The 11193-nt window shown below is 38.7% G+C and overlaps 2 protein-coding genes across 2 annotated transcripts; both read right to left on the bottom strand.

Moving 5' to 3' along the window:
* Window positions 1-1007: 1007 nt before the first annotated feature.
* mpv17l2 (MPV17 mitochondrial inner membrane protein like 2) lies at window positions 1008-3902 on the bottom strand. The gene is made up of 5 exons (XM_014139820.2): window positions 3471-3902; window positions 2989-3150; window positions 2750-2826; window positions 2515-2641; window positions 1008-2411 (listed from the first exon to the last, which is right to left on the bottom strand). Exons 1-5 carry the CDS (start codon window positions 3658-3660, stop codon window positions 2311-2313), a joined length of 657 nt encoding a protein of 218 aa, XP_013995295.1. The 5' UTR covers window positions 3661-3902; the 3' UTR covers window positions 1008-2310.
* Window positions 3903-5683: 1781 nt separating this feature from the next.
* LOC106568950 (gamma-interferon-inducible lysosomal thiol reductase) lies at window positions 5684-10117 on the bottom strand. Its single transcript, XM_014139824.2, has 7 exons — window positions 9812-10117; window positions 9214-9402; window positions 8982-9056; window positions 8519-8608; window positions 8045-8197; window positions 7841-7909; window positions 5684-6021 (listed from the first exon to the last, which is right to left on the bottom strand). Exons 1-7 carry the CDS (start codon window positions 9926-9928, stop codon window positions 5953-5955), a joined length of 762 nt encoding a protein of 253 aa, XP_013995299.1. The 5' UTR covers window positions 9929-10117; the 3' UTR covers window positions 5684-5952.
* Window positions 10118-11193: the final 1076 nt, after the last annotated feature.

Below are 11193 nucleotides of genomic sequence, written 5' to 3'. Positions count from 1 at the left end.
GATGACATACTCTATGAGGAAATAGCAAGCATTTTTTAAACTGTTTTAGTGTTTTTTCTCAAATGTATGCTTTGGCCATTTAGTCAAAACATTATTAGGGTATGAGGTAACAGAATATGAACTTTAAAAAGTGAGATTTTCACTGAACAGTTACTTTAACCCAATTGAACCCACAATTTAACACATGAAATTACTTATTGAAAGGTTTCTGTGCAAAGTGTGTGCTATAGAAATACAAAATGTTTGTGGAATCATTTTGACTCACCTGTTTGCCTAATTGCGTGTCTTCTCTTCATCATCCATAGTTCTTACAATATGAGAATTTTACCACCAACTAAATAAATTGGAACAGAATTAGGCAGGCCTTGTACTGTAGTCTCTCCCCGAAGATAGTCTCAGAATGCCTGACTCTCCCACTGAATTAAGTGCTTGCAGATGACAGGAGAACTGGATAAGTGAAAATGCTATGGACAAATCCACATCAAATGTATGTCGTAGCAGTGTCATACCCTTAGGGGGTACATTGACATGTGCCCCCTCAGATTTGTCCTGTTTTAAAAAAAAATTGCTAAACTATTATTTCTTCACATTTTAAGTGGAGAAATGTGCACACGGTGGTAGGTGTAATAATAATAATAATATATATATACATACATACATACATACAGTACCAGTCAAAAGTTTGGACACACCTACTCTTTCCAAGGTTTTTCTTTATTTTTACTATTTTCTACATTGTAGAATAATAATGAAGACATCAAAACTATGAAATAACACATATGGAATCATGTAGTAACCAAAAAAGTGTTAAACAACAAAATATATGTTATATTTGAGATTCTTCAAAGTAGCAACCCTTTGCCTTGATGACAGCTTTGCACATTCTTTAGCAGTGGGTTAAATCTGGGTCACACAGAGTGTTTCTTGGTAGTCTTAAACAAATCTATATTGAAACAAAAGTACACACATGGTTATGGGCTTAAACAAAAGACGACACCTGTATCATGTCAGATATACAGGTCAAATGTATTTCATTTGGAGTTTGCATCCCAACATTACACTTAATATACCTGGCAGATGACTGAAATGGTACAAATCCGTTTAACATAGAAACACCAGTTTTTAAAATAATTATACAAAATATTAATAACATTCAACCTATAAGGCCACTAGAAGGCAATTTGTCCAATGACTGCAGAAAAGGGCTACACGTGTTCAATTGCTTTCATTAGCTTATTCTCTCACTGCCCAGTTTTAGACAAGGGTTTAGCCATCTTGGAATTGAGAACATTTCCAAGAACAAATCCAATAACTTTCTTTTCAATAATCAAATTTCGTGCTTAAGAAGAAACATAAGAAATAACGCAATAACATTTCAAACAACCTTTTTGAGGAATAGCAACTTTGCTTAACTTTCTTCATAAGTCTATAGTTAAGGAAAAAAATGGCAGTTAAGAAATGTCTTCTTAAGAAAGTTTTGTGAATCTGGGCCCTGGAGTTTGTTGTTACAGTGCAATTATAAACATACATTTTGTTTGGAGATTAACATTATCTTTGATCAGTTGCAACTACAGTATTGGATTGATTCATTTGACATACTGTATGATAAGGCATTTATTAAACTTCAATATAAACCTAAGAAACCTACAGGCATATGATAAATTATATTCGATATTAATACATTAAAACCATAGTAGTAAAGAATTCGGTTGAAATTAAAAGACATCATTTAAATAAAAGATAATCAAGATTTTAGAACTCTTAAGATGCTCGAAAAAGCTATTCCTATAAATAAATTATAGGATTGTTAAATAAGACAAGGGGAGTAATTCATGTCACCTACTAGACATATATTAGCCTATGCCTATTACACAAGAATGATATGTGTAACTTTCTGCACATCAGTCATTCATTTAACAGGTTCGACTGGGTAAACAACATAGATCACATTATAGTAGGAGAAGTAAACTGTGGTACACCTGAAACTAGTCTCACTCTCATTAATAGGTTGGTAGATTAGCAACTGAGATGATGACCGGGACACTGCCTTCGTATACTAATCAACTAGACACTAAATACAACAACAACCAGACCAACGCTTTAGGCTGTAGTGGAAATGCATTTACTATACAGTACATGTGGTATGCATTGTCTGGGCGCAACATTTTTTCACCATAGTTTAGTATAAAACTGTTGAAATAGGTAGTGCTTTTAAGGCACACATGATAAGGAATGTTGCCATGGTCATTGTCAGTGACATTGACATCGAATTCAAGTCCGGCGATGCTCCCAAATGACACCAATCCAACGTTAGAGCTTCTCTTTCAACTGTTTGGTTGCTGACCCTGACACATCCAGTTCTGGCTCATTCAACTCCGTGACATCTCCAGTGCTTCCTTCAACATTGTCTCCTGGAACAGCAGAGACCATACTATTACTGTTAAAGAACATCGGAATCATTGGCGGTGTAATGTTGAATAGACAAAAACAAAATGGCGTCAGAGCAGCTCTTACGGTGTTTGAGGTAGGAGAGGTAGGTGTCCCACCCCAGGGTGATGACATTGACATAGAGGACACGGAACTTAGGAGGCAAGAAGTAGAAGTTGATCATCTGTGCCGCGGGCCAAACACACCAGTCCGCCTTGAATGAAAAGGAGCACAAACAAACCCTGAGAACTAGGAGCATCAACCGGGACAGCAATATTCAGTACAACAGGCTTGGGTTTCTTAATCAAACTGTTCCACTAACCTTGTAGAACTCCCAGAACTTTTCTTTGAATTCCTCTAACCCCTCAGATAGACTGTGGCCCTCCATCTTTCCCATACCTGGAGAAAAAAAGGGACAATAAAGAAGAAATACATAAACAAAAACACTTTTTGTATTTTTTTGGCCCTGACAATTCCCGTTCTATGCAAACAGTCCAAGTACACATTGATTTCAGTATACTGAAATGCTGACTTCTTGAAAAAAACACATCAATATCTCACCAATGAAATACCATGCTCCCATGGTCGGTGATGCAATCAGCTGATCAGTGAGGACTTTCTTGGTGACAGCAGGTAAAGCGTTGCCGAGAAAGAACTTGTCCAGCCACTGGTACCAGTAGTGCATGAAGGGCCCCATTGAGCATCCCACTGCAAACATGCAACCTGCAGAGGGCAACAGTAACACAGCTAAATGAAACGTTCTTTGCAGTTAGTGAAACCCAGAACTACTGTATAGGATGTTGGAAAACATAATAATAAGCAAAAATCATATCAACATAAAGCATATCATTATACCTATGGTTTAGAATATTATAGTTTAAGTTCATTGTGTATGCTTTGCATTTTTATTTCGGCTAGGCTACTTTATGACTATGATTGGCTCTCTTGCCCCTAGCACATGGTTCATTTCGCTTCAGAACTGATTTCATACAAGGTGGAAATTGGGCTCCTTATCGGCTGCTGTCCTTGGTCGTGGACCTTACCTGTTCGCGTCCAGTCACGTGCCTTCTCGGGGACCCTCCGTGTCTCTCTGGTTTGCTGAATGATGTCGCCGGCGGCAAGCATACACCCACAGCTCACAGTATTGGTTACAATTAGAAACCTGCCTTTGAAAAGCGGCTTCCAATAACCAGCAATCTTGAAGAGAAATGCTCTGCTCGACTGAGGAATCATGATTATTTTCTAAACGACGTAAATCCAATTTAACTGCTCCACTACGGCACTATAAAAGGTTCAATATCGTATATATATTTTTGCAGTATTATCGATGACTGCTGCTATCCATACTTATATAGGCTGCTATATCAGTTTCTTTCATCAGGTCCTCTGACTCGGCCTACCTGCCCTTGCCAAGCGCAATTTGGTTATGTGTCTAATGCGTAACAGGGAGGAGTTTGAGGACATCATACTCGCCAATGCTGCGCAACAACAACAACAAAAAAATCAGCTGAAACGCGAATTCGGATTTCTCAAAAGAATGTACGTTAACACATCAAATAATTTGTATGATGAAAAATACTTGACAAATTAAATTCATAAATAGACCAACATTGAACTGTTTTGACATAACTTTCTATGCTTAGCCTACTATTTTGTCTTTCACACACCAGATACAATGCATAGAAAATGAACAAAGGTCATATGTCTGCTTTGATTAGAAAGACATTGAGTAAGCAGAAATCCAGACTTCAGTTTTGTCACTGATCCACTAGGGATCATAATCCATATTGTGTAAAGGTGGTTTGTTTTAAACAACCAAATGGCTCAATAAAAATGGTGCATCTATCCAAAACTAGGTAGGGCCTATGCAACACAAGCATCTCCAGCTTTAGATCAGTGTGTAAGGCCTGTGAGTATGCTATTCATTCTTGAACAGGTACAATCTGATGTTTGACTTGTCAATAACTCAGCCATCTTTTGACCAATCCCTTAGCTTTTCTAAAACAAAGTTAAGCCATTAAAATGGGCCTACATTCCAAATTGGTGTCATTTGGTCCTATGGTTCATGAGAATAAGTATTTTTTTTTGCATAATAGCGTATGTCCTAATATGCATCTACTGGTAAAGTGTGGCCATCTTTGAATGCATCAATATTATTTTCTCAAACTCCTTAGACTATTGTGATTAGTCCAAATAACACATTTGGAGTGAATCTGACTTTTAGTGCATGAGAACAAGATTTTTGTTTATGGATTATTTTAAGCATTAGCGTTACGTAGTCAAAATGTGAATTGTTAATACTGTAGTTTCCTTTTGTCTTAAAGATATCAGTGCCAAACTTAAAATGGTTCATCATGGTAATGTCTGATGACCCTACAGAGTTTCAAGATGATAGGACATTGTGAAGTGTATTATCAAAATATTTAAATGGACATGTAAAATCTGATTTCCTGATTTATCAATAACTCAGTCATCCCTAAACTAATCCCTTAGCTTTTCTCAAACTAAGAGAGGCACAAACCAAGAGATGCACCATGGGCCTAACAAACATATGGTGAAGTTTTACAAAAGGTTTTCCAAAATGTCCATGATGGAGGAAAATCTATCCTGACGGACCTTATGGGTCCTGGAGGCTAATTTGTTCAGCGTTAGGAAAGACGTCAAAAGATTGGCACTGATTGGCCTATAAGTGGCACTGTTATAAGTAGTCTCACTTAAACCCTCATATCCGCTGCCCCGTTTGACCTAGAGACTTTGTATGTAGGTGTCTTTCCTAACGGCCAAATCATTTTGCTGTGAACCCCTACTAACAATCAAAGAATAATCAAAAAGCCTGAAATCTTGTAGACATCATACTTTCAATCTTATCTTGCATTTTTCTTTCTTACCGGTATACATTTTTTGAAATTGTGCTCCAATATTATAACCAAATTATCTTGAAGGACATGACCCGTTATCTTGTAATCACCATTATATAGAAGAACATGGCTCTTTAACACTACTAAATGCAGCACAGGCAGTCCTATTAAACCACCAGGGAAGAGGCTTGTTATCACTGGTTTGACTGCTGTCTCCCCTAGGCAAGACTGAGGCCATGCAGAACCACATCAAAGCCTTTCTACTCTAAGAGCCTTCACTCAAAGAGGTATTCGTCTCCATTACACCACAGCGCTTGTCAAAAATGAAAGATCTGCTCTCGTAGGCTAAACACCTATCACATTCAACATGAAATGCAGATTAAGTGAAGACAGAGTCCTTTTAAAATGGTTAGCTTTAATTTCATCCCTTCATAAAAATAGATGACTAAGAGAGAGTTTATATTTCACATAGCTCATTCCACAGAATGCTCGTTCACTGAGCAACAGCATCCCTTTTCTTGAATATCTGCGGAACTACGTGATACCGACAGTCAAACCCGTTTAAAACATTATTGATAGTGTGTCAAAAAGTTCAGATTTACCATCCCTATTTGGTAATTGAAGTTGAACACAAAGGCATACGGCGGTATGGTAAGACGTAGATCATTTACTCGTCATGGCAGTAACTTCTGTGTCGTTTCATCTGAGCTGCACCGCATGCTTCAGGCTTGGGCCCCTAAAGGATAGTATGACAGAGTATACTTTAGAAATCAAAGGATGGCACGCTTATCTTTCTTTTTCCTCACAGCACACTCTAGTGGAGAAAGGCGTCAACAAATTCCAACTTCAGAGGGTGACTGAATTACCTATTTTTAGTACAGTATCTGCAAAGGCCTGTCTACACTCATTCTAATCATTTGATCTTAGTCAGTGGTTTCTATAGACAGGAAAACTACGTACAGTGCATTCGGAAAGTATTCAGACCTCTTGACTTTTCCCACATTTTGTTACGTTACAGCCTTATTCTAAAATGGATTCAATAGTTTTTTCCCCCCCTCAATCTACACACAACACCCCATAATGACAAATTAAAAACTGTTTTTAGCTATTTTTGCAAATGTATAAAATATAAAAAACTGAAATATTACATTTACATACAGTACCAGTCAAGAATTGAGAGAGCTACTCATTCCATGGATTTTCTTTATTGTTACTATTTTCTAAATTGTAGAATAATAGTGAAGACATCACAACTACGAAATAACAAATATGGAATCATGTAGTAACCAAAAAAGTTAAACAAATCTAAATATGAGATTCTTCAAAGTTTGCCTTGATGACAACTTTGCACACTCTTGGCATTCTCTCAACCAGCTTCACCTGGAATGCTTTTCCAACAGTCTTTCTCTCAATCCGGTCTAGTCTCACAGTCCCTGCCGCTGACAAAGAACCCCACAGCATGACGCTGCCACCACCATGCTTCATCATAGGGATGATACCAGGTTTCTTCCAGACGTGACACTTCGCATTCAGGCCAAATGTTCCAGCTTGGTTTCATTAGACCAGAGAATCTTGTTTCTCATGGTCTGAGAGTCCTTTAAGTGCCTTTTGGCAAACTCCAAGTGGGATGTCATGTGCCTTTTACTGAGGAGTGGCTTCTTTCTGGCCACTCGACCATAAAGGCCTGATTGGTGGAGTGCTGCTGAGATGGTTGTCCTTCCGGAAGGTTTTCCCATCTCCACAGAGGAACTCTGGTGCTCTGTCAGAGTGACCATCGGATTCTTGGTCACCTCCTTTTCCGGAAGGTTTTCCCATCTCCACAGAGGAACTCTGGTGCTCTGTCAGAGTGACCATCGGATTCTTGGTCACCTCCTTGACCAAGACCCTTCTCCCCCAATTGCTCAGTTTGGCTGGGCAGTCAGCTCTAGGAAGAGTCTTGGTGGTTCCAAACTTCTTCCATTTAAGAATGATGGAGGCCACTGTGTTCTTGGGGCCCTTCAATACTGCAGAAATGTTTTGGTACCCTTCCCCAGATCAGTGCCTCAACACAATCCTGTCTCGGAGCTCTACAGACAATTCCTTTTGCTCTGACATGCACTGTCAACTGTGGGACCTTATATATATATAAGTGTGTGCCTTTCCAAATCATGTCCAATCAATTGAATTTACCACAGGTGGACTCCAATCAAGTTGTAGAAACATCAAGGATGATCAATGGAAACAGGATGCACCTGAGCTAAATTTCAAGTCTCATGGCAAAGGGTCTGAATACTTATGTAAATAAGGTATTACTGGTTTTACTTTTGAATAAATTAGCAAACATTTCTAAAAACCTGTTTTTGCTTTGTTGTTATGGGATATTGTGTGTAGATTGATGATGATTTTATCCATTTTAGAATAAGGCTGTAATGTAAAAAAAAAATTAAATGGAAAAGGGAAGGGGTCTGAATACTTTCCGAATACACTGCATAGAAACAAGGAAGGAAGAATGGACAAGATGGATAGGACATAACACTGTTAAAACTGGAATGGTAATTTTGCTCGCCAAAACTTACCTTCCACATGCTACAGATCAGAGTGAAGAGTGAAGACATTGCTTTGTTCTGAAGGTCATCGGTGTGCTCCTGAAAGAAGATTCCGGATATAACAAATTGAGGCAATAAACTTTGTCAAATGTGACAGTATTTACTAGAAGCCATTAGCAATACAGTAAACTTGCTGACACATACAACAAAAATATTTCGCCTCAGTGAACTAACCCCATTTATGACAATCCAAGGCACATAGTTGTGGGCGGGCTTCAAGGCACCAGTCTTCACTGCGTTCTGATGCATCAGCTGATTCCCCTGGTCTCCCTTCACACAGGTCATGATGCTGTCCCACTTGGTGTTTGGGTCATAGAGCGCCACACACTGTCAAGGGGACAGGTGGTCGGAACATTATTACTGTCAATATTTCCAAGTATCCTCATATTTACAATGCCATCTGGTCATATCTTATCTTGCCCTCCAGCCATACCCTTACACTACCACATGTGAGCAGAACACATCAATCACCAAGCACAAAAAGTGATTCGGTATTATACATTTTTGGACTTCATTTCAGCCTCTTTGTTCGTATTTCTCAGGAGCATTTGAATAAAAAATAGGGGGCTGCTGTATATTGTTTGAGGCGTGGTCTTTTCATGGTCTTGGTGTTGAGAGAAAGAAGGTAAGAGTTAATATGTCGCTCACCTTCTCTCCCGCTTTAACTACATCAGTGGAGGCCTCCATGCAGTAGACGATCTGGAATGCATGGCTTCCTGTAGCATTCAATATGCAGGTCTGGAGAGAGAAGGGAAGATTTTTTTTAAAAGGTGTAAAACAATGGCGCTTTTTTTTCTGGAACGCATCATGTTACAGCCCGGTTTAAGCTGGTACTTACCTGCTATTAAACTAGGAAGCTATGTGGTGACAATGGATACTTTCTGGTACTTACCTGCTATTAAACTAGGAAGCTATGTGGTGACAATGGATACTTTCTGGTACTTACATCAAATAATTCAGCTTACAAAGCGAAGCTTGTGTCAATGAATCTCAGAGAAACCAAAGTGTTATTACTATGCAATTATTAGACAAGTATAGTTTTAATAAGTAATTTACAAGTAACTACCTGGTAAACAGTGGGCTGTAAAATAAAGCGGTACAAAAATCTCACCTCGATCATGTTGCCGAGACACTCCTCCTCACCGTGCTGGCAGGTAAACTGATACTGCTTCCCATCAAAAGATTCCTGTAGTGAGACAAACGAAAATGACTTCAACTAAACACAGAATTCCTCAACTCCAATCACTGCTAACTACGTTGTCGAAGCAATATCCAATATCCAAGAAAGTATCATAACACAAGAGACGAGCGTCATCATTTCTAGCTGACTGTATAAGACCTACGTGTGCATTTCCGTAGGGCACCAGTGTGACACTCATGATGTCCTGCAACATGGTCCATGTGGGAAAGAGCTGTGAGGTAAGGAATAACCGGCATCCTGGGCACAGACTCTCAAAATACAGCTCCACCTGCACGGGCTGCACCTGTGCATTGGGCTTGGTGGCGTTGGCTTCCAGGCACTGCTTCAGAACCTGCCACAAGAAAAGTACAAATACTTTTTACAGTAAAACAATACACACACAGAATGAGTTTGGTTGAATGTTTAATAGGTCTAAATTGGGTCTAGATATGATATGTCAATCAGGACCTATGGAAGAGAAAAAGGTTGATGGGTGTTGATGTTATATTTTTAATATTATGTTTCATGTACAAACAGATTCACCACACGTTTCTCCTTCTCTCAGTCGTTCTCTATTAAAGCAGCAATCAGGAAAAAGCTGAGGGATGTGGCTGGAGAAATTAAGCCACACTCAAATTCATAGACATAGCTATGGATGCAAGGACTGACGATCCATGTCATCAGAACTATAGTTTTCATGCAGTGTCACCAAAACATTGTATCGATTTAATCCCGAGAAGAAACTCGTGAATTTATCTTACCCCACATTCGATGGCTGAGTCCACAGAGGTACACCACTGCGATGGAGAATACGAACACGGCGTACAATCTACATTTGACCAGATGGTCAAAAGTGTGAACAGAATAATACCCTTCATCTTTCCTTCAGCACAAGATGACAAACTCTTGCCGTCACCCACCTAAACTAGCAAATATCTCAAGTGATTCAAATTGCATCGCTTGCCCTCTTCCTTGTTAAGGATATGTTCGATTATGTGATTGGTTCTAAGTCACGTGACCCCTAACAACGTCACTATGCACCGGCAAAGTAGTGCAATAAAAATACAACGTTGGCGTAACATGTAGCCCGGAAAAAACAGACCCTATCCGGACCATTTGAAAAAGGTAGACGACAACAGATATCTAGAGAGACCAGTAACATTGTACCACATCACGAGTTGGAATTGTCTTGAAAATGCTTACGTTGTCACGAGTTGTTATTCAACTGGAGATATTTTTGGAGCTTTATTTCATCCAACTCTTATTACTGGTTTATAGAGATTCATTACCGTATTGTAAAACGAGCGTAACTTAACTGTTTATAATGTATTATAATAATATCATAGTTATAAATATTTAGTCAGGATACCATACTTTTTATAGCCTACTACTTATACCTAACATTCTGAGCCAGTTGAAAAGTTGATACATTGACAAAACATTTTATAAGCCTTATAATACATTAAAGGCTCATACATGTACATGATTATTACAAGTTTAGCATTATACCTGCAAGCTTTACCCAGATACATATACAGTTTACATACAAGTCAGAAGTTTACATATACCTTAGCCAAATACATTTAAACTCCGTTTTTCCACAATTCCTGACATTTAATCCTAGTAAAAATTCCCTGTTTTAGGATCACCACTTTATTTTAAGAATGTGAAATGTCAGAATAATATTAGAGAAAATAATTTATTTCAACTTTTATTCATTTCATCACATTCCCAGTGGGTCAGAAGTTTACATACACTCAATTAGTATTTGGTAGCATTGCCTTTAAATTGTTTAACTTGGGTCAAACGTTTCGGGTAGCCTTCCACAAGCTTCTCACAATAAGTTGGGTGAATTTTGGCCCATTCCTCCTGACAGAGCTGGTGTAACTGAGTCAGGTTTGTAGGCCTCCTTGCTCGCACATGCCTTTTCAGTTCTGCCCACAAATGTTCTATAGGATTGAGGTCAGGGCTTTGTGATGGCCACTCCAATACCTTGACTTTGTTGTCCTTAAGCCATTTTGCCACAACTTTGGAAGTATGCTTGGGGTCATTGTCCATTTGGAAGACCCATTTGCGACCAAGCGTTAACTTCCTGACTGATGTCTTGAGATGTTGCTTCAATATATCCACATGATGCCATCTA

The sequence above is a fragment of the Salmo salar genome, chromosome ssa14 (genome assembly GCF_905237065.1).
Source record: "Salmo salar chromosome ssa14, Ssal_v3.1, whole genome shotgun sequence".
In the NCBI taxonomy this organism is placed as follows: Eukaryota; Metazoa; Chordata; class Actinopteri; order Salmoniformes; family Salmonidae; genus Salmo; species Salmo salar.
This window is presented reverse-complemented; position numbering and strand designations above follow the sequence as displayed.

Coding starts and splice junctions, on each gene's coding strand:
- mpv17l2 (XM_014139820.2), bottom strand. CDS start 3,660: ATGATTCCTCAGTCGAGCAGAGCATTTCTCTTCAAGATTGCTGGTTAT. Junction 3,151..3,470: donor ACGTGACTGGACGCGAACAG/GTAAGGTCCACG, acceptor TGCCCTCTGCAG/GTTGCATGTTTGCAGTGGGA. Junction 2,642..2,749: donor AGTTCTGGGAGTTCTACAAG/GTTAGTGGAACA, acceptor TTTTCATTCAAG/GCGGACTGGTGTGTTTGGCC.
- LOC106568950 (XM_014139824.2), bottom strand. CDS start 9,928: ATGAAGGGTATTATTCTGTTCACACTTTTGACCATCTGGTCAAATGTA. Junction 9,403..9,811: donor ACTCAGCCATCGAATGTGGG/GTAAGATAAATT, acceptor TTCTTGTGGCAG/GTTCTGAAGCAGTGCCTGGA. Junction 6,022..7,840: donor TGATCTGTAGCATGTGGAAG/GTAAGTTTTGGC, acceptor ACTATCCTTTAG/GGGCCCAAGCCTGAAGCATG.